This window comes from Streptopelia decaocto (assembly GCF_964273445.1).
Source record: "Streptopelia decaocto genome assembly, chromosome: 1".
Classification (NCBI taxonomy): Eukaryota; Metazoa; Chordata; class Aves; order Columbiformes; family Columbidae; genus Streptopelia; species Streptopelia decaocto.
In genome coordinates, this window is record NC_138663.1 from 44,199,830 (window position 1) to 44,224,026 (window position 24,197).

The following is a 24,197-nucleotide window of genomic DNA, read 5'->3' on the forward strand; positions in this document are numbered from 1 at the left end:
ATAAGGTCATATCTGCTGGGGTAATTTGGGGATTTTCAGGAGGCTTTTGTTGCCAGCACTAAAGAAGATGAATGCAGCTTTTATTATAAAAATTTGATGATGAATAGAAGTCATAAGAGTTAAATGGGTTGCTGTGGAAGAGATCATAAAAGGGTCAGGTATTTAATTGAACTTGCAATCATGACAACATTGCACACTCCCGATACAATTTTTCTTCATACTTTTCTCTGTGTGCCTGCTGCAAGCACAGTAAATAAACTTTTAAATGAACACTGTATTTCTAGCTCCCCTTGCATTCAGAAATGGTTTCAAGGACCCTAGAGACCCGATTTGACTTAAACAAACCTGTAAATTGTTTGCCATACCAGTCTTCTCAGTTGTGAGAATACCAGGTACCATCTGCTTCTGGTATAAATTCATTGTATCATACTGTGTGAAAATTAATTTCTTGCAAAACAGTACTTAATCATTTAAATATTTTAAAATAATTCCATTAGAGTTAAACCATAATCGTGAAACTTCACATTTTCTTTTGATATATGTGCGCCTAGAAGTAACAGATCATTATTATAGCCAAAGGGCTTTATAAAACATTCTCTAATTTTTCAGTTTACTGTCTATATAATGACACTTTGTATACTCTCTAGTTAAATTTGTTTTCTCGTATATTCAGTTTCTTTCATGTTAAAGAAGATTCCTACAGACATTATTAGGGAAGCATGAAAGCACAGTATAAGCATTTATAAAGCACTTCTGAAAAACAGGATTTATTATGAAGTCTGATAAGCATCTTAAAAGATGCTGATAATACTTAGCTCTCATATAGTGCTGTTTTCATTGACAGGTCTTAAAGCCCTTTAGAAGTATTGGTATTATCACAACCAAGGAAATTCAGGCAAACTAAACTGATTTTCTGAAGTCACCTGATAAACTACTGAGAAGGCCAGAAGTAACTCCTGAGTCACAATACAGCAGTTTTGACTTCAGATTACAGTGTTCTTTTCTGCATTATAATTGGCTTCAGTTAGGCAATCTTCCACTGAAAGTATTAGGTTGCTTTTAATAATTTGTAGCATTGTTCTTGTGGATTTTTAAATTAAAAAAAAATGATGTTGGTATTTTTAAAGGTATCTGAGCGAGCTAGGCAAATTGAGGCAAACACTCCCTTAGTCTTCCTTGGCAGCCCCAGTATTTTACTTAAATTGTAGAGAATATTACTACAAAACTGGTAATTGTGCCATCTTTAAACTGTCTCTAACTTGAGAAAGGTATTAAAGTACAGCATAGTATGGGCTAATTTGGTCTGGGGTTTGGAGCAGGTTTCACAGCCTATTATCTGCACTGTAATGATATTGCAAGATTTCTGTAACTATGTAGTGGTTTTTTTAAAGCTACCTTGATCTGTACAGTGTGCTGCAGTTGTGAATGCTCTGTGGCCACATCTCCTGGCCCTCTAAGTAGTTTTGGTTTTATTTCTTTCTGCTGACCTTTTGTATCACCTCTTCCTTTTCTTCTATTGTCATTATTCAGCTGCATTATTAAAAACTAATGAGAAAACTTGATGCAGACAAGGGTACCCATTTTAAGTTACAAAAAAGTGTATTTTGTGGATTTTCTGTAGGTGTACAGGTATGCAGGCAATAAACAAGACAGTGTTAAAGCGTTTATTATACTTAGTGCACTGGGGTATTTTACAGACTTTCAATACATACTCTTATTTTCAGTCAAATTAGTTTTCTTCTCTTGCACTTTTTCCATCTAGAGTCTTTCAGACAAGAAGAAAATTTGCCATTAAATTAGGTAATGAAAACATGGTGTTTCATAAACAAGGTCTGTTTATCCTGTTTTTAATCTGGAAGCGGTTGTGTTAAACCTTAATTTCTCTTAGTGGAAGGGAAATTACCATTTCAGGTAGTTCAGCTTTTTCACTGGATACCACAATTTATATTTAGAAGGGGTAATCTCTTAACAGAATACTTTCAGTGAACAGCTGGTACACAGAACATTTTATATCATTACAGCTGTCTTCAAAGTGGTTTTATGACTCAGCCTGAGTTTGATACCAAGACTAGAAGCTTAAATTGTGTCAATTTTTCTCCTTTCATACTTCAAAAAATGTTTTCTTCAGAAATAAATGACCTATATCTTAATCTCTTGTTTTACATAATTCTTGACAATGTGTAAAGTTCTAATAAGTAATTTCTCTCTTTCAAAAAATAGATTCCCCTCCAGTGGAATATGTAAAAATCAAGTTTCTTTCTAAACATTCAGGTGTTGATTTGGTAGGGTTTGGATGTTCTACTGTGAAACAAAAATCAACTGAACTACCTTTTTATTCAAATACAAATGGCTTAATATTGGTGAATGTAGTTGAATCATTATTGTTATTATTCAGCTAGTCGGTGCCACACATGCAAAGATATCTTCTAAGAAAGGACGTTTGCACTCACAAATTCTCAAGCAAAAGCAGTTGTTACCTTGAAAACTACTCTTAAATCAGCATAGTGGAAATTTGACATGATGACAGATTTATGAGAGAAACATTTACAATGTACTTACTGACAGATTTGCAGTATTCCCACTGAAATTTTGGGAAGGGAATCTTTTTGTAAGAATACAGAAATCTTCAAAATGGCAACAGGATTATTAGAAGCAACCGCTTGGAGGCCACTGTAGAGAGTGATGCCTTTTGTGCCTGATGTGTCATTGTAGTGGGATATGAAAGAAGATGAACTACATCTAAAAAATGACTGTTGGTGTCTCTAAGATCCCAGCTGTCAATTAAGTGCTCTCGATACTGTTGTGAATGCTACAGTAAAGGCTCTATACAATATCCCTGCATCAGTATTGTTTATTCACATAGAGGGTTTGCAGGGGATGATAGCTGCATCTAGCACTCCGTAAGGGCTGATGATTTCAAATCAATCATGGTGTTTATACATTAAATTAAGAAAGACATCTGCCTAGATCACTAGTTTATTTTAAGAATGTGTGGGAGCCTAATTGTATTAACAATATTTGAAGTTGTAGAGGAAGCAGAACAATAACAATCTCAGGCATAACACTTCCAAACTTCTTGTGCTTTGTCACAAAGATGGGACCTGCATATTGTCAGTGTTTCCATTTTCTGAAAACTGCAACAGATAGGGTGTGCCCATCAAAAAACCGCTTCGTCAAAAGGCTGAAGTGCATTGTGAAAAGACTAAAATTAATCCTCAAATTTTGTAATACTTTTGAGAGTGGTACAACATGATGACTCCTTTACCTAATTAAGTGATTTTCCTCTTTTCCGTCCACTCCTGTCTGTTTCTTTGGTGTAACCTCCATGAATGTCTTTGTAGTCACATGAGAATGTAGGATGGAACTTTACATTTTAAGGCTGAAGTTCTCTCTTTAAAGTTAGCATAAGGAGAAGTAGGTTCTGTAAGTGTACACATTAGTATCTTCTAATTCACAAGAAAGGCATGAGTTAATGACACAGGTCAAAAATGCCTTTGGTTTTCTGTTCCTTCACTTTAACCCTTCTGGCTTCTTTTCATATTGGTTGAGCTTTGCCTCCTTTGCCCTCAGTTTTTCAGATATTACTGGAATTCTTGGAGATTTCTCTTCAAGGCCCCGAAGTGCTGACTTCTTGTTTGTGTTGGTCCAGAGATCAGTATCCACTTCCACTTTCAGTGATGCTGGAAGCTTTGCTTCCAGCCTTTTATTACCTGAGCTTTGTACTATTTATTTGGTTTTGGATGTTGTTTCTTTGTCTGTTTTCATATGGTTCTGGACACTTACTGTGACTGAAGGAGAAGAAAGCACTTGGGACTGAGGATTTTGAGCTGAGGCCTATGAATACAGTAATCTTTGTTCAGGAGTGAAAATATAGGCCATCTGTAAGATTGCACAGAGGAAGAATAAGAATAAGACTTTAAAAAACGTGGCTTTATGGCTGAAGGTTTAACGATCAATTGTCTTTACAACCTGGTTTACAACTCAGAACAGCATGTCTGGGCTTCCCACAGGGAAGAGTGGAAAGGACTGGTGATTGAATATGGAAAATGTTAAGAAAATCCACTGTGGGCACAGCTAAACATCTGAGGAAGGTTTGTCATGTAACTATGATAGCAAAGAAAAACTACATGTAGAATAACTAAAAACTATTTGAGGTTATTCTTTTTAATTGAGTGAAAATATAGTTTTTCAAAGGTATTTCAGCTGCTTTAAACTTCTAATTGATTTTTCATAACTTTTCCCGTTTGTCATGACTGTGATACTGACAACATTATTACGACTTATTCCAGAAATTGTCTATGACAAATCTATAAGTCTAATTATAGCAGCAAAATCAAATGTAACACAAAAAAATAATGTCATTGCTATTTATATAAGAAAAGTTGCGTTTAAACATGATTGACCTTAGACTAGATATGCAGTAAAACTAGTAACTCCATTCAATTCACTTCAGCTTCAATTCACTGAGCAGTGTCCCTTCAACATGTATTTGAAAACTTCAGGTTGCACCTGGACAGTAATTTAAATTTGTAGCAGCTGTAATAATATAGGAGAGTAACATGGCAGAAATGAAAGGCAGAGACATCCAATTTCAATATCATGATCAAGTGAGCTTCCTGACAGGAGGTACAGATGTAGCAAGAAGACTAAAAGCACTTTTGCTGAGTAGTGCAATTCTGGTAACATGCAATAGGTCCTTGGAATTAGAAATCAGATTCCCTTAGCTTCTGTTTTAGTGTTTTCCCTCTCTCCTTTTGTAATTCATTATTCTTGAATATTTTTTTAATTTCTCAGGAATTTTAGCTATTCTTTAAAGTGTGCTCTTTTTTTTCTTTCCAAAAATTTTCAATCTGCTTTTTTGTATATTCCATTTAGAGGGCAGTGTGAAATAGAAATTAACTGATTTTCATATTTAGTATGCTTGAAGTAGGGACACTTAAGTGAGCTGTACAATGCCTAAGAACTGGGTTCATCTTTTTTAACTCCTTTAGGTCTGCTGTTGGATGCGCATATTGTTAAGGGAGATGAACCTCCTTACTCTGTGCTCTTACATGCAAGACAGGTACAAATGGTACTTTCTGACCTAAAGTTTATCAATTTGACTGCTGTGTTAATTTTCTTTTTAAAGACATTGTACCATACATGTCAGCTTCAGTAAAAGACAGGCTAGCATTGCCTTAAATTCTAGTCAGCTTTAACCAGCCAAGGGCCTTCTCTGATGCCTACATTTAGAATTCATAGAATCATAGAATGGTTTGGGTTGCAATGGACATTTACAGGTCCTCTAGTCCAACCCCTTGCAATGAGCAGGGACATCTTCAATTAGGTCAGGTTGCTCAGAGCCCCATCCAGCCTGGCCTGGGATGTCTCCAGGGATGGGGCATCTATCACCTCTCTGGGCGACCTGTGCCAGTGTTTCACCACCCTCATTTAAAAAAAAATCTTCCTTGTATCTAGTCTGAATCTCCCCTCTTTTAGTTTAAAGCCATTATCCCTTGTCCTCTTGCAACAGGCTCTGCTAAAAAGTCTGTCCCCATCTTTCTTGTAGGCCCCTTCTAAGTACTGGAAGGCCACAATAAGGTCTCCCCAGAGCCTTCTCTTCTCTAGGCTGAACAACCCCAACTGTCTCATCCTTTCATCATAGGAGAGGTGTTCCAGCCCTCTGATCATTTTTGTGGCGTCCTCTGGCCTCTCTCCAACAGGTCCATGTCTTTCCTGTACTGCGGGCTTCAGAACTGGATGTAGTGTTCTAGGTGGGGTCTCACTAGAGTGGAATAGAGGGACAAAATCACCCCTCCACTATGGACATCTCACATGTTGGTGTATAGTGTTACTGCCACACCCACAATGAAGATTACATATTTTTATTTGCCTCAAGTCAATCCCTCTGTCAAGATAAATTAAGGAGAACTCACACCACAAAAAGGCTTGGAGTTCTTACTTTTCAACAGGGATTCTTAGAGGTGTAGCCATTTAGGGAAAAAAAGTAGAATCATAGAATGTCCTGAGATGGAAGGGACCCACGAGGATTATCAAGTCCAACTCCTGTCCACACATTTGACAACCCCACAGTTCACACCATGTGTCTGAGGGCATTGTCCAGTCTCTTCTTGAACAGTGTCAAACTTGGGGCCGTGACATCTCCCTGGGGAGCCTGTTCCAGTGCTCCACCATCCTCTGGGCGAGGAACCTTTTCCTAATGTCCAACCTAAATCTCCCCAGGCACATCTTCCTGCCATTCTCTTGGATTCTGTCATTGGTCGCTGAAGAGAAGAGTTCAGAGCCTGCCCCTCCTTCTCTCCTTGTGAGGAAGCTGTAGACCGCAACTCTTCACTGGAGAATTGTGAAGTTGTACAAGTGTAATGGTCTTTCTTTTTTAATAGACTTTATCAACAAATTGACTTCAAATACTGGCAAAAAGTATCAGACCTTGGAAATGATGGATTTATGCTGAATCTGTCATGTAGTAAAAAACATTGCTGTATCTGTTTTAGTATAAAGTATGGTTTAACTAAACTAGAATAAATATGCCAATTTTAAGAAGCAGGCAGTTACATTGATTCAGACCTTTGTACTTCTCTTTTGTGATTACTGCATGACTTGGGCTGGTATCAAATGATAAAAACAAGGTTCAGATTGCTTAGAGATATTTTGAAGCTACTTGCAAATTACAGACTTTTAGTCTTCATATTGACAGTTGGACTGAAAGATTAGATGAACTTAAATCAAGTTTCACTTAAAATTTACTGGCTGATCCCAGTCTTCAGTTCACAGGTAAACATAATTATTGATGTCCATTAATCTTCCTTATACTGAGGGAAAAATAAGTAAATTAGAGCAGAATGAAGCAATAGTAACATTTTAGGCCTGTCTTGCTTCAGATATTTCTGGTTTAAGGACCTGATGATTTTTTTATAACCTATACTGAAGCATTCATTGCCTCTGACACTATAGATAAGAACAAGTTATCTCTGAAAATAAGTTGCTTTCTAAATCCAAAGTATCTAATTATGTAGTAAGGAAGTTTCCTGTACTAATTAATGATGTGCCAACAACTGGATGGAGCTCTCTGGTGGTAGAGATTTTCTACATCCTGTTTTTCCTGATATTCTAATCAAGCTGTTACCTGAACAGAATCTGGGCTATTGAATATGAGCCTATAATTGGGCAGTGCCACCCATACTGCTGTAGTTTCTGATCACTTAGGTTCACATCCTGTTTTCCTGTTTACAGTTCCTAGACTCTTAAATTGTCTTCGACAGCTGAACTATCTTAAATCCTTTTAGCTTTAAAATCCTTTTGTGTGAGACAACATCTGGATTATGGTGTCCAGTTCTGGGCCCCTCAGTTCAAGAAGGACAGGGAACTGCTGGAGAGAGTCCAGCACAGAGCCATGAAGATGATTAAGGGAGTGGAGCATCTCCCATGTGAGGAAAGGCTGAGGGAGCTGGGTCTCTTTAGCTTGGAGGAGACTGAGGAGTGACCTCATTAATGTTTATAAATATGTAAAGGGTGAATGTCACGAGGATGGAGCCAGGCTCTTCTCGGTGACAACCAATGATAGGACAAGGGGTAATGGGTGCAAACTGGAACATAAGAGGTTCCACTTAAATACGAGAAGAAACTTCTTCACAGTGAGGCTAACAGCCTGGAACAGGCTGCCCAGAGAGGCTGTGGAGTCTCCTTCTCTGGAGACATTCAAAACCTGCCTGGACACCTTTCTGTGTAACCTCATCTAGGTGTTCCTGCTCCAGTGGGGGGATTGGACTGGATGATCTTTCGAGGTCCCTTCCAATCCATAGCATTCTGTGATTCTGTGAAATTAGTCCTCTTCATTAGACCATGCTAATATTTATTGTCCTCATGCACATTATTCCACCTATGTAAGAAAATGGTCTTCTCAGGAGATATAACATGTTTGAAGAGCAGAGCTATGTGGTGTCTTAAGGGTGTATCCACCCGATGTGTTTCAGAGGGGAAAGCTGACCCTTGCATTGCAGAGAAATATCATCCTTTCAAGAACAGCAGAATTCTGTGGAAGTGACTGAAGATGTTACCAGCATCTCCTTGTCATTGCACTCTTTCATAGGTGGCCACCCCAGATCTGGCTTCAGCTGAAGGGTTTCTAATCTGTCTCAAACAAAATAAGCCAAATGAACTCAACTGCTCTACCCAAATTGGCACAGTTGATTTGCCCTAAGCAGATCAGAGGCCATTCTTACAAACAGCTGTGGCAGTGGAACTGTTGAGTGATACCTTCTGACTGGAGAGCAGCAAGGTGGGTGGCAATGCTTTCTGTTGCCACAGCTATTCATTAAGTGAAACTCAGTCCTCTAACTTTCACATGATTCTAAGAGAAGGTAAATAGTTTGGGATTTCTACATGTAGCACTTACGTTGCATTAATTTTCCACCAGTTATGTAAGTAGGGTTTTCATTGGATTAAACTTTGCCTCTCTCTCAGACTCTGTAGTTCAGAAACAGGGATGGCAAACCCTCTGTTTGTAACCAAAACAACTGACCCACATTTGGAAATATCAAGGAAATATCTCTGTGGGAGCTTGTGACCAGCAACTAGTTGATGATTCACACAGTTTTTCATAATCATATCTTTTTAGTTACATAAGTATACAAAGAAGTCAGAAAAAAATAAAAATAATTTTAATGAAATTTTCTTAGCTCTTTTAAGACAAGGAGAAAGTTTCTGTAAGTTTTGGTAAAATCTAGTTAACCAACATGGTCCTGCAAATAGCCTGTAAGAGGCTGATTTGCAGCTTTTGCCTCAGGCAGCTGCAGATCAATAATTTCTCTTCCCTTTTTTCAGCTGGTCCTTTTAGCTCCTTAGGTGCCTTTTGCTCTGTGTTAGTAAGAGAGCTTAGTAAAGTGTCATTTGTTATGGATCCTGAAAGTGGATAGTTGTATTCCAAGTTCATTCATTGCTCTTTCATGCCTGAACTATTGTAGTTTAATGCTTGTTTTTGTAGTGAGTTACAGGCTTGCTAAAAGACCATGATTTGTAGTGATTAGTTTCAACGCAGTGACATGTAAGTAATTATATACAATTTCAGTAAATGTTCCACACAGAGTTGAAAAACTTTGCAATTTGGGATGTAATCTTCCATGACTGCATGTATCTACATCTAGAACTGGATTGTAATTTTACAGCGAGAGGTATTTTCTGCACATTTTTAATATTTATACAATTTCTGTCCTTACAGCTTTGTTTCTTCTGCCTAACAGGAAATTTTGCAGAACTTAAATGTGAGCATTTGGAGTGAGGGGGTCTTTGTTTTACATAATTTCTTATAAAATCACTGATTCCATTCTTGCTGGCTTTGAAACATAAGATGAAACAGCATAAATGAGCTGGTATGTGGAATGAGGAGAGGCAAAGTACTTTGTTTCACATCTTAAGTATCTTAAAAATACTTCTCAGATTAGAAATACATTCTTTATCAAGGTTAGGAAAAACATGTGTATGATCAGTGCAAATGCCAGACCATATATTTTGCATTCTTTCTGCTTTTGTCTCATACTGGGGGAAACTGAATTGTTGCTTTGGCAAAGCCTTCCTTCCAAATACAAGTGTTGAAATTGTTGAGCAACATCTCCTTTTATAAACTGCATTCTAAAAATCATCTGTTATTTTTCCAGTCTCTTTTGCCTTGATAAATAGTAAGTTTTGTTCCTAGTTGGTGGAGGACTTTGTCATTCCTTCTTTGCATTCGCTGTGTGAAATATCAGGAGTGCAACAATTAATGAGGTTTCATTAGATCTTCAACAAAAGGTTATGGTTTCAAGAGCTCATCTGTCACATGCATATTGCTTTGCACTGATTTTGGTTATCAAGTGTCACAAAATTTTCCTCTTCTAAACTCTTCCCTGCTGTACTACATTGTCAAATTAACATGTACTTTCTGAGCACAACCACAGCCCACTCAACTGCTAGCTTTATCCTGCAAGAAGAGATTATCGCAGAATTTCTCAATGCAATTATATGTGATCTTTCTGCAAAATTACATTTTGCATCAATTTCCATTCATTTCTCAGAATTTCCCATGAAAGCTGGCTTGAGTATTACAAAGAAATACTGTGGGTTTTCTTTCCTTTTTGTTGCATGGTAGAGTTGAAATATCTTCTTATAGTAGAATTTTAGTTTGAACAGGAATGATGAATTAGTTCAGCATTTCACCTGGAGGATGCTGAAAATTATTTTATTTGCTTGAAATTTTTAGCCCATAAATATGTTAACATGTTAGTTTTCTGAAACCTTCTTATTTTTATGAGGAGGAAGATTCTTGTGCTATTAAATGTGATGGTTCATGAGAGGCTGCCTGTCATTAAGCTGCCTAGGACCCCATGCCTTATGTAGTCAGGCGGAAAGAAATTCTCATGGAAACGGCATTATGGGGGTGGCAGCTGCAGTTCTTTATTTTTGTCTAGTTTGAATTTTGCAGTTAAAGATTAATCCTTTATGTGATCTTTGTAAGTATTGCATTTGTTTCCTCCTCGAATACAGAATATACTCTCCAAATATCAAAACGAATTTCTGAAAATTTACAGGAGAGTCAGTATGTCAATAAGAGTTAAAATTAACTCTATTTGCACCAGATTACACTCCTATTGCTGAAATTTTGGGCAAGAACTATATTTCAATATTTTAATGTGCTTAGAATTAGCAGTAATTACCAACTAATATCTCTCCTCACAGAAAGCTTTTTTCTTCATTAGAGGCTGGCAAGCAACGTTCTGAAAGCTCCATACGGAACTGTCTTTCCTCTGAAATCTTTCTTGTCTTTTGCAATTCCTGATGGTTCCTTGTGAAACAGATAAGGGAAATGTGGACAGTGAAATTACTGAGAAGGTAGCAATAGTGAGGCAGTAAAATCCTTCAGTACAGTCAAGTACAGACTGTGATGTTAAGGGCTTGAATTGGCAGTCATGAAGCTGGTAAAAGCAAACACATAATCCACAGAGACTTTTACTGTGGTTTCTCAGGGACTGTACAGCTTTGAGAAGCTGGTCATGTTGGAACCCTGGCACAGAGCCTGGAGACCACTGACACCAACCTTGCAAACCACCTTCTGGTGGTTTCTCCGGACTTTGGAGGAAGCAGAAGGAGAAACAGCAATCTGGCTGGACACTGTTGCTCCTTTTCTGTGTTGTTGCTGGTGACAGTAGAAACCCACATTCTTCATTAGTCACTTAGTAATCGTGTTGCTCTCTCTCCCACACAGGTCCGTGGTACCTTGCTATAACATTTACTAGAGTGAGAAAACATTGCACTGCCTCATCAAAGATATCTGCAGGCAACACACTACCATCAAAGAGCTGGAGCTTGGTCAGGGCACCATGCTGTTTGCTGTGTTAAATAATGCCTTCCAGAATATTGTGGCTTCAGTTTTTAAATACTATGAATTTTCTGTCTTACACCTTTCTTGCCAATCATCCCATTTTATGATATCACTTTGGCAGTACAAACAATATCATCGCCCCTGAAGGTATTCTAGTGTGTCCAAAGCGGTCTTCACCATGCAAATAAGATGACTTCCTTGTTCACCATCCCTCTATGAGAGGGTACTCTCCAAATATTACTCAGCTGCGACTGTTAGTTTTATCAATCAGCTGAGTATGTGGAAAAGGGAATTGAGAATACATTTTTGGGCAGATAATACACACGTGTAGAGTGTGCTGCTAAAAAAAAAAAAAAAATCTTTCTGTATCAAATGAAAGAAAACTTGAATAGATTAATAATGCAAGTGTCACAATACATTTGTGACCATAGCTATAGAACAAATTTATTGTGGATTTTTATTTTATATTAGAAACTTGTGCCATGGCAACAGCAATGCCTGTTAAAGATGTAACTCTGTCCTTATAATTTATCTATTACCACTCTTTTCATTACTATTATTATAACTGTTATTCTTCTCAATGTACTTTACTTTTGAACATTTAGTCTCTTGAGATACAAATGTGAATATGATTTCCAACTTTGCATGAATGTAAAATTCACAGTGTTTAGTAAGCTCCTGATTTTCTTAATGTGCTCAGTAGTTTTGGAGTCAGATTCAGAAAATAGGTATGTGAGTTTGATGAAGCATCTGTAAATTATAGCTCTCAAATACTGAAAGTGAGAAATGGTATTCGACAGAATTCTATATATGTACCACAGGCAAGTGTGCTGGGGTGCACCAGTGTGTAAATAAATAGCTGATTGAATTGCATCTGCTGCCTGAATGCCAGTTTGGTTCTATATAAACTGGTGATAATAGCAATATGTATCTGTGGCTTTGAGATTGTGGCAGAACTGAATTTATTTGTAGTTCCAAATGTAAATGTTTTTCATGCAACACAGATATGGCAGTGTCACAGTGATTTTCAGAAGTAATCCACTCAGATGGATAAGCTGTATGTGCACTTGTAATAACACTAAAGATCTGTAGAAATAACATAGTTTATGTTTTGGTATTTAGGATGCTGTTTACAAGTAAAAAGACAGGGTGGTAAGAAAAGCAATATCTGGTGAGGAAGCAAGATCTCTTCCTGTTGGCTTCTTTTTTAAGAGGACAAAAATAAATGTTCTTGCAAAAAGAAAAAAAAAAACAATTTATCATAAACAGAAACATTCTGTTCGTTGGGATTCAATCCAAGTGCTTGAACTTCTCCACCTATTCTCTCTCCCTGGTATCCTCATGCTTTTTCTTGAAGTCCATTCTCAGAAGACTTACTCAAAAGCCCATGAGGAATCAAAACTGTATTGTTAACTTACTATTCGCTGAGTATAGACCTGTACAATATAATTGCATTTCATATTGTTTCTTACTGCCAGTTAAGTTGGTTGAAACAAATAAAAATAAAGCATCTAATAAAACAGTTAAAAAGCATATGATAAAGTTAGGGGATAGAACACAATAGGAATGGAGAGTCTGAATTTCTCAAGTATATCAGTAGATATAAGATTAATTCTAACCACACAGGACATTGATCATCATTATAGACAACTTAATGAAAGGATTGTTTTCGATGCACGGTAGTATTCAAAAGAATGAGAATAATTTTGATATGTTTAAGAACAGACATAAAATAACACATAAAATGTCACATTTTGTGCATCATGACTAAGCCTCAGAAGAAATATAGATTTCAGTATCCGTTGCCTTAATATTTTTGTCAGAAATATGCAACAATAGACACCAATCTCAGATATGGGTAATTATTAAAAGCTCAGGAAGGATTTTTTTTTTAAGTTGCCTGTTCTAGCAAGGATACAGAAGAAGCATTATGTTCTCCTGTTTGGAGGTCTTCATACTTTAAGCTCTTGAGACTGAGATTCTATGAAGACAGAGAATCATAGAGTTTTAGAATGGTTTGTGTTGGAAGGGACCAACCCTCCCTGCCATGAGCAGAGACATCTATCTATGAGATCATGTTGCTCAAAGCCCCATCCAACTTGACTTTGAACACTTCCAGGGATGGAGCATCCACAAATCTGGGCAACCTGTTCCAGTGCTTCACCACCCTCAGTGAAGAATTTCTTCTTTATATGTAATCTAAATCTACCCTCTTTCAGTTTAAAGCCATTAACCCTTGTCTTATTACTACATGTCCTTGTAAAAAGTTCCTCTCTGTCTTTCTTGTAGGTCCTCTTTAGGTACTGGAAGGCTGCAATAAGATCTCCCTGGAGCCTTCTCTTCTCCAGGCTGAACAACTCTAACTCTCTCAGCCTGTCCTTATAGGAGAGGTGTTCCAGCCCTCTGATCATCAACATGTAGTTGCAGTTTTAGATACGGTGTACCATATCTAAGAGATTACTTAATATCTCATGCTTCACGTCTTAGGTCAACAAAGACTGACTTGGAATAAAAAAGAAAAGCATACTCTGGCAAATTATTTTATGACTATCTATTGCCTGGATTATATTTTCCTTTTATGATTTCTTTAAAACAATACAGTGAGTAGTAGGCTACTATACTATTTAGAGCTGTGGTATAGTCCATCTCTGTACTCTCATTATTCTCTGAACATAAAAGTATTAAGCATTAGCTGTATTATGGAACTAAAATTACAATATAATTCTGTATTAAAAGAGCATTAGCCTTAGCAGTTAACAATTCAAAAGTCAAAGTATTCAGAATTATAATTGGATCATTAAAGTGTCGTTTGGAACGGATGTTTAGAGGTCCTGTTTGGAGCAGAACTGTCATCATCAGATCAGGCATGACTTTTCCCAGCCAGGAATAAACCTGAAAACCTCCAAATATGGAGAAACCACCTCTCTGGATAACCTGTTCTAGGGTTGCAGTGCAGCGTGCAGTGCTACTTGGTTCTTAACCTTCATCATGACCACATACTATGTTTTCCAGACAACCTCAGTCTTTTTCATTGCCCAATATATATGTGGTTTGCATTCCTCAAAATCATGTGATGAAGAAGGCATAGCTATGAGATCTTCGATTCCCACGTCATGTAATTAACAAAGGTCTTCATTTAAGTAAAAAGTATCAAAGAAAAGTTTTATTTAGCAGTATAAATGTAGTGAAGATATTTTAGATATTGTTGAAATCCTTGCAATCCATGTGTCTGTAAGGTTTTCTTTTTCCCGATGTATTCTTTTTTCTTTGTCCTGACAAAAGCATTTATCTCTGAAGTGAGTTCAATAGACAACTGCTAAGACTCATCTCTGGAACAGCAGAAGATAATTCAATTCATGTTTAAGACATCTGAATGTAGGTACCTGAATGCAAACTGGATGCCATATCCCATTATAAGCATTGGCAGTCTAGTCAATACAGTTACCAGAGTACGGGGAAGGATTCAGCTGACCAGCTACAGCATGGAGTGAGTGGCATCACTCTCTAGGTCACACTGACTTTATCAACCTGATCTCTCACTATGGCGGGAGCTTACATACTTCTTACCTGTGTATATATGTATAAGATGTCTTAATCTGGACCTGAATCCCAGATGCTGGGTTTTTCTTGTAAGGGAAAAAACACCTAAGTCAAACATTATTTGCATCATTTGTTTTCCATTTTAAGTTCACCTTCAAAATTGCAGACATATATTTAATTCAGCAACTTTCAGAAATGAAAGGAAGTGAGAATGTCTCATCCCATGTCCCCCTTTTCCCTGGCTCTTTCCCCCCAGAACAACTTTTCTGGCATTATTGATTCTTTAAGCTCTGTCATATCCCATATTCAACCTTTTGCCACAACACCCCACATCCTTTTAGTTGCAAAAGGTCTAAAGTAACAAGACTGGTGAAGGGACTTGAACACAAGACCTATGGGGAGAGGCTGAGGGAACTGGGGTTGTTTAGTCTGGAGAAGAGGAGGCTTAGAGCTGAGCTCAGCACTCTCTAGAACTACCTGAAGGGAAGTTATAGCCAGGTGGGGATTGGTCTCTTCTCCCGGGCAGTCAGCAATAGGACAAGGGGGCATGGGCTTAAACTCTGCCAGGGGAAATTTAGGCTGGATATTAGAAAGAAATTATTTACAGAGAGAGTGGTCAGGCATTGGAATGGCTGCCCAGGGAGGTGGTGGACTCACCGTCCCTGGAGGTTTTTAAACTGAGATTGGACATGGCACTTAGTACCATGATCTAGTGAATGGACTGGAGTTGGACCAAGGGTTGGACTTGATGATCTCTGAGGTCTTTTCCAACCCAGTCGATTCTGTGATTCTGTAACAAGTATATATTCTAGTCAGTTATTTACCGAAGAAGGAAAGTAAATTTTCTGAGTGTGTGAACCAACACAGACAGGATGCAGGAACAACCACAAAACAAGAGATGAAATGCAAAGAGTAAATTTATTCTTGTTACCTTGTGAACCAAAGAATCCCTGACGCAGGACCTGGGCAGAGGCAGAGCTCAGTCCTTGCTAGAGGATCACCATACCTGCCATTTTCACCTGTATGTCAGGGATTCACACAGGTGTAGTTTACTGCTGTGCTTTGATCTTTCCCACAGCATGGCAGCAATCTCAAGCATGTTCCTTCCATTAGGTGCCTCCAAGTCTATCACAGGCCTATGTTGCCTAAACACAGGTGTTCTCATTGTCCAAAACATAAGGCCGAACAACAGTCAGTATGATGTATATGTTTTTTCAAAACCCCAGCTGCAAGTAAGTTGCAAGTCATTTTTATCTTGAAATTTTAACAAATGAAAAGAATATGTGATTTTACACTTTCAAGCTGCTGACTAGTGGAAGAGCTGATGGTGTTTTATAGTACACACCAAAAACTTTCTTTTCTCATTCACATAGTCAAATACCACCTCCTTTTAGAAGTCATATTTTGAGATTTGTGGTTTTATTTTTACAAACAGATATTTTAGCAAATAGGATGAAACTGTTCAGTTTCTAAGCAAAGTATAACATTATGCTATGTTTGGTTCCTTCTGGTAATATGTGCATACAGTCCTGCACTTGGAGGCTACATATCAACATACAACTTCTCGCAGGAATTAGATGAATGTTTTTATCTTTAATGAAGTATAGAGATGCAACTGTTATTGGGGACACAGTGATTCTGAGTAGAACATGCAAAATTAATGCCATGTGGATAGAGTGATCTTATCCACACCAACGCTTTAAATGACGCAGCACAGGTAGAAAAAGGTCTCTTTTTTTTTTTTTCTCCTAGTTCTTACAGCAACAGACATTAAAAGGGCTATAAATTTTTAATAAACCATTCTGAACTGTGCCAAAAATGGCATTTTTTCTGTAGTTTCTTTTTGTATGTGTGTGTGCTAAATTGTGTATAAAAAATGTTTCAAAAAGGCTTGATTTCCTATTCTTTTTTTTCCAGTGGCTCTGTTATTCTGAATCTGTTCTCAAAAGTTCCCAGAAATAAAAATAACACTTCAAATCTATTCTCTAGAGACTGTCAGCAAAAAGGCAGCATAGTGTAAATTCACTATCATTATAATGACTATAAAAAGAAAAATTGCTAACAATACTCCTGACAATACTGGTTCTTCATGTGTTTTACTACCTGCAAAGTAACTAGCTAATTCATCATACTAAATCATATAATTTGTACATATTTCACCTCAATAACGAATTAAAAGAGGCACCACCAAGTTTATGGAATAACAGTGACCTATTTTATTTTACAATTTTTCTTTTTTTTTTTTTTTTTTTTTCCCCTGGATTTCATGTGTAGCACTGAGTAGTTTTGGCTGTTTTTCAACAAGAAAGGAGAGAATTGTTTTTTAAGAGACTAATAAATAAATTCATGGCATAAGTATCTTTTGCTTCTGTATGTAAGAAAGAAGCAAGCAGCATACAAAAGTCCTTTTTGTGGAGAGTAAAGGTTTTGTTGTTTTTGGTATTTTATCACCCTTTTTTTTTTTTACAAAGTACTCTCTCATTTCAGAGCGTCTTTGCCAGGGAGAAACATCCACTGAAAGTGAGCTTCCTGAAGGACACCCCGCTGAACAGTTTGCCGGTTTACTTCATGGCTCATCACCTGCCTGTGACCCACCTGATAACCCGCTCCAGCTGTACAGCAAAACAAACCAGTGCAGTGGCCCACTGGAAAAAAGCCTTTTGAGCAAGAGCACAGTGCAGCAGATACAGACACGGAAAGAAAGCAACGCTGATCCTCCTGTTAAGAAAAAAAAGCCACCAGTTGTAAACCGAACCATATTTCATACTAAAACTAAACCAGTAGAAAACCATACGTTGGTTGGCACATCAGCAAGGATAAGTGAACAGTGGGTTATTACGACTGGGGGATTTGTGGAGCGAGCGTGCACGCTTGGGAGAATACGATCTTTACCAAAGGCTTTGCTTGAAATGCATTTGTGCAAAAATGTTTCGAAGTCTGATTCCAATCTTATCACACATCCACCAAATGACAAAAAAGCAAGAAGCAACTGGAGTGAACCCACACCAAGCCAACAGTGCTCCAAAGGGAATTCGGAGAGAACACCTTCCTTCACATCAGAATGGGAAGAAGTAAGTTTTGTTCATTTTTAAGTACAAGCAAAGATATGGTATTGTGTAAATGCTGTTATTGTTTTCAGTTTCAGAGATGGAATAAAAAGTGAATCTTCCACACTGCAAATCCTCAGAGAGTATGTCGTAGTGTGATGCGTGGTAGTTTGACAGCTGGCACAGAATGTAATGCATTTCATTTCAAAACGCTGCACACTTAGTGAAGTCCATGGTTTCCATAGTGAATGAAGTTAACCGGAAGTAATTCTACAATGTATTGTTACATAGAAATTATTTTCTACTAAAGCCCTCACGGCTGACACTATCAAAGTTGATATAATTCTTTGTAGCTATGCCCATTGTTTACATATTTTTAATTATTTCCCACCATGGCAATGCCCACCAGCAAGAGACAAGGAGAACCTAAGAGTTTTAGGTTGATTATGCATTTTACAAACCCTCCCTATGTAACCTATCCTCTAACTGTTAATGTAGCCTGTGTACATGATGCTCGACATATACCTGACTTGTGTGAAGTGGGAATGAACTATAGCTACAATGAATTTGGGACTATTGAAAGAAATGTCCACACTGAGTTTGTAGTGCACAGGCTTGCTGATACAAGAGTCTTTATTTTAGTTTTAGAACTAGATTTAAAACATTTTTAGACACCTATTCTTTTTTTTCCTGTGATACATTTCAGGAATGTAAATGATTTTTCATAGACACAAAAGTTCCCTCCTTACTGAGGTAAAGTGAGAGTGGGAAATGTTTATATCCTTACTGTTATTACAGAGAAGCAAGCATTTCTCTTTAAAATTACTACTATGGGGAGATGTATGTATCTCCAGAGTGCCATTTCATTTTGGAAAGAATCCAGAACTTGTTTGTCTGATTGGTTATTTTTCTAGAGAAAGGTTTCCAGCTCATCTAATGTCTGATTTGATAGGGCATTTGAAGGTAATTTTTGTTGTAAAGCAGATACTTTCTCAGTGAAAAGGTACTTAGGATCAGGTTTTGATCATAATAACCGGGATGCATTGTTATGAAATCCTGAAACGAGTCAAGTCCAAGTTTGCCTTTTTAGGGGGACATTAATATTAGATTATACTTAAGAGTAAGAAAAATGTAGTTTATTGAAATCAAAACAAAAAAACCTGAATGAATTCTAAATCTGCAGATCCTGACATAATTACCAGATTTTCTTCTGTCACCAGTGACAAATACATATTTTTAAAAAGGACACAGTTTTCTTAATAGTCTTAATATTAAGCTCAGTAAAAGCTGGTTCTCTGTGACTGCCTTCTTAGACAACACCAGCCTTTTGATTCACTTTTTGTTTTGTCATGTTCTTACAGAAAATTAGAAAGGTATAATAGTTTTGATATAGTAAGTTCAATGTAGGTTAGAAATATGCAAGTGAGTTTTGGGACCAATGCAGTGCTGTTTCACAAACACTATCATTCTGCGGCATGTGGGGACATAGATGTGTTTAATTTCTATTCAGTGGTCTTGGGGCATGTGGAAAAAAGTGATACAGGAAATTCTCTGGAAATCTTAATTGAACAATTGCTTTAGTACTTTATAACACACAAAACAATGTTCTTATGCATTAGTATTACTGCTTAAAGAGACCTTTAGTGATTCACAGTTATCATCAAATTAAATGAGCCTATGAAATTAAAATCCATTCTGTAATATACTTGAATAGATGTATTTTCCTCCTTTGTATTTATATACTGAAGTATGACAAAGTACAAGGTTTTTCAAAAAGATGGACCCAGTTTCAAAGCCTTGTGATTTCAAATTGTGTCCATCTTTTTGATACACCCTGTAGTTTCGAAGAATGAGATATACCTAGATGACCAGAGTCATCAGTACGAAAGGAACTGTACTGTATAAAAAGAAATACTAATCTCTAGCTTTAGCTTTTGATAGCATGCAAATGTTGCAAAATAAAAATCAAAGTGCAGAAATTGTCTGTCTTTGATTTTTGTGTTCTCCAATATTGATTTTTGTTTTCCTAATGAGAGTAATAATGCCATCAATGTATGCATCAAAACCTGAAGTTAAATAACAAAGATGAGGCCATCAATTGTTTTCATTCTTCTCTCTTTGTAGATTGATAAAATCATGAGTTCAATAGATGCTGGAATTACTACTGGACTGGGGGAGATGAGTGATCACACTACAAGTAAGGAAAAACAACTAACTATTGTTTAATTTTGACTTAACTGTCTATAGGGAAACGGGGGAAAAGATAATGCCAAGTAACCCACTGTGTTGAAATCATTTGTAGGTATTTGAATAAACATGCACAGAATTGATGCTGTTTACTGTGAGAGATGCATTAGGCCCAGTATCCTGGAGCTGTGACTTTAAATAGTGTATTGGAGTCATTAATGTTATTTTGAAATCTTACCAGAAAAAAAATATTCTATTAATGCCTTTGTGCTGAATCCTTTCTGCTAGGGAGATATTTTCCAATCTTTTTCAGCTGAGTTTTTGTTTGGAGTAATGGGACCTTGAGTATATATAATCCAGTAGCTGCTGACACTTTTTAAAGCATTATATAATCAAATGCTGCTTCAAGAAAATATTTGGCACAGGGCTGAAAGTGTTGCTGACAGCCAGTGGCTGGTGTTAGCAATGATGGGAAAATTTTCAAACCTTCACTACCGTGGTGAATTCTAAGAATTCCTTAAGTCATGGCTAGACTGTTGGTGTGTCAGCATAAACCTACACAACTGTGCTGATAAGAATTTTGGAAGTATTTTACTATGTCTTCTTCCTAACTCATGGAAAGAATAATTTGGTCTAGAGGCAAAAATATGTAAACTCCCCTGTACTAGTACATCCTTGCTAGCAAGTGCATGCAATTACTTGGGTTTATGTATTGGGCAGGAGATTATGTACCTTATGGCTTGAACGTATTAAAAAAAAAGGTATTTTAACAACAATCCATTTCATGGGGCAGTATGTCTGTGCAGGACAAGGCTGTGTCTTATCAATTAAATAGAGTTGACACAGCTATTTTAACAGCAGCTGGAGAGTGAGAAGGGAATCTAGGAAAAAGAGAAAATAATGTATTTGAATACAAATATAATTACAGATAAAGCAAGCAGATTCAGTTTATTTTTTTTCTAAAGAGTAAAAGGCAATATCATGTAAAGTACAAGGCATGTTTTCCTGGCAGCCTGCTTTTTTCTTTCTGAAACTTGCAGTGTTGGAAGGAAGATCTATTCTTAGAGAAACTCTAGGTTAGGAGGTAGATATTAATTTCAGAAGATATTCTAAGTAATTCAGGATTTGCTGCTTTTTATTTTTTATCATGGTAGTGAACAGGCACCAAATAGGAAGTCAAGCATCCATTAAGAAGTTGCAGAGCAGGTAAGAGCTATGAAAAGGAGACAAAAGCAACAGTATGCATACACTATCTTGCATAACTTAGTGATCTGTAAGTAATACACTATCCCTTCCCATGACTGACCGCTGCTTTTCTTTTTCTACTTTTTTCTCTTAAGATCAGAAAATATCTCACAGCTCTTGTCATCAGCCATCTTGTGGCTTTTACTGCATGCATTATTTTTCTTGGCATTCAAATGTGGCATTTGGTTCTCCACATCTTTCAGTTGGCAGGAGATACACATACACTCTTCCCTTCGCTTCTGTTCCCAGAGGGGACTCTGAGTCCCAACTTTTTTTCTATTCGGTATGCAGCTTCCTGCAAACCAACATATTTGCTTTTCTGTCAACTTCTTAATGGTCTTTAGCTAGTTTAGAATGATGATCTGATTTTGCTCTTAATGAAGAAATTGTGCTCTATACTATTAATCAAAATACAAATGCTTTTCTTTAAATTTAACCAATTTTGCTGTACATGGAAACTGCAATAAAGACACATTTTTCTGCTGTGGAGCTGGCTATATGCAGCTTTACATGTATGTTTTCTACTTTTCATTCCTTTATGCCTTTTCCAGGTCCAGTCAAACACAGTTTAGGCAGCAAAGCAAAGGGAACTATTATAATATGAAATGTATTAAATGCATTATATTAAACACGTTATACTTCAAATATATTCTTATTTTTTTCTTAACAAAGTGATAGGGTTATCTAGCAGAAAATAAGGAGTCTTTATTTCTCTCCATTAGAAGACTGGAGTAATCAATCAAGTGTAGTTTTATTACAGTGATATTTAGATACATAACAACAGATTTTTCTTGACATAAAATTTTATCTTGTGTTAGTTACCACTTATTAACTACCACAAGGCAATACAAGGGTTTTTCTTCCTGGTAATACAACCTGAGATTTTTTTTTTAATAGGTCTTTGGCCCCAGTGAAGAGATTACTTTGAAGTTTTCTGCCTAAATCAGTTTTTTGTGTGTGTGCTTCTTCTTTTTAGGCTCCTATAGTTGATTGGCAAGAAACATTTCAGGTGCCTCAGTGTTCCTCAAAGGTGCCTCACATAGCCCCTGTTTAATTACTTACAGACGTCTAATTACTTACAGCATTGTTGGCATCGCTTTGTGTTTAACTTAGGGCTCTATCTGCCTATATGTTGTAGTACTGAGGACCTAAATTCCATCTCAGAACTTCTTGTTCACCTCCTCTCCTCTCTTTCCTGGCTCTGTGCTAAGCATAACACAGACAAATGTAGAGATCTATCCTGTGCTTAGGAGCAAAGATTAGCTATATGGTATCAAGTAATATAATTTTGAAATACTTCATCAGTTTTTATATAAATATATGAGTTTTGTTAGCTTTACTTGAATATATGTGTAAAATGATTATCCAGTCGAGGTTAAAAACAATGTATTTAATGTTCAGAGTGTACAATTCAAGGAGATTTCTCTTAGTGCTGAACAGAAACATCTAGATTATTGAGCACTATATTCAGGAAACTTCAGTTTTCTAATCTAAAAACCTTTTAGCAAACAGTAGAATTCCTGATAACACTGAAAAACAAATGTAGCTTGCTATGGAATCCTTCATTTATGTATTTACTTAGTCCTGTTACTCATATTATACTTCAGTGTCTTATGAACAAAAAAGTTTTTGTTTTGTAAAATCAAATATCTATTAAGTTCAAGCACAAATAATCTACAAGGCATGAAAAGCTTTTTATACTACATAGTATCTCATTCTCAGTGAAAAATATTTGAGAGGAAATATCATAGAAATACAGAATAGTTTAGGTTGGAAAGGACCTTAAAGATCATCTGCCAACCCCCCTGGCATGGGCAGGGACACCTTCCACTAGACCAGGTTGCCCATCCAGCCTGGTCTAAACCACTTCCAGGCATGGGGCATCCACAACTTCTCTGGGCAGCCTGTTCCAGTGCCTCACCACCCTCATGGTGAAGAATTTCTTCCGTATATCTAACCTAAGTCTACACTCTTTGATTTTAAAGCCATTACCCCTTGTCCTAGAACTTTTGCCTTCGCAAAAAGTCCCTCTCTGTCTTTCTTGGAGGTTCCCTTTAGGTACTGGGAGGCTGCTACAAGATCACTGCAAAGCTTTCTCTTCCCCAAGTTGAACAACCCTATATCTCTCAGCTTCTCTTTGTAGGGTGAGGTGCTCCAGCCCTCTGATCATCGTTGTGCCTTTCCCTGGACTCACTCCGACCGCTCTATGTCCTCCTTATGTTGGAGGCCCCAGAGCTGAACACAGTACTCCAGGTGGGGTCTCATGAAAGCAGAGTAGAGGGGGAGAATCACGTCCCTTGACCTACTGGTCATGATTCTTTTGATGAAGCAGAGAATATAGTTGGCTTTCTGGGCTGCAAGCACACATTGCAAGGTTGTGTTGACTTTCTCATCCATCAACTCCCCCAAGTCTTTCTCTTCAGGGCTGTTCTCTGCCCAACCTGTATTTCTGCTTGGGAATGCCCTGAGCCATGTGCAGGACCTTGCACTTGGCCTTCTTGAACTTCATGATGTTTGCACATGCCCACCTCTCAAGCCTGTGAAGGTCCCTCTGGATGGTGGCACTGCTACCCTCTAGCATGTTGACCACACCACATAGCTTGTTGTCAGCAGCAAGCTTTCTGTGGGTGCACTCAATCCTCTTGTCCATGTGGCAGACAAAGTGCCAGTCCCAGTACTGACTCCGGAGGAACTTTACTCATCACTGGTCTCCACTTGGACATCAATCTATTGACTGCAACTCTGTGAGTGCGACCATCCAGCCAATATGTCATACACTGATAACTCAATAGCTATATTTGAAATTAGACAATTATGACATCTTG

At 37.3% G+C, this 24,197-nt stretch overlaps 1 protein-coding gene across 4 annotated transcripts in view; it reads left to right on the forward strand.

The window, feature by feature from the left end:
• The window catches only part of ANKS1B (ankyrin repeat and sterile alpha motif domain containing 1B), a gene marked incomplete at both ends in the record, with an annotated part of 433,162 nt that overhangs the window by 192,924 nt on the left and 216,041 nt on the right, over window positions 1-24,197 (forward strand). For all 4 annotated transcript variants that reach the window (XM_082076086.1, XM_082076094.1, XM_082076095.1 and 1 more), the window contains 2 exons: window positions 17,381-17,964; window positions 20,065-20,137. In XM_082076086.1, the coding sequence (XP_081932212.1) occupies window positions 17,381-17,964; window positions 20,065-20,137 (657 nt within the window). The remainder of the gene's footprint in view (window positions 1-17,380; window positions 17,965-20,064; window positions 20,138-24,197) is intronic.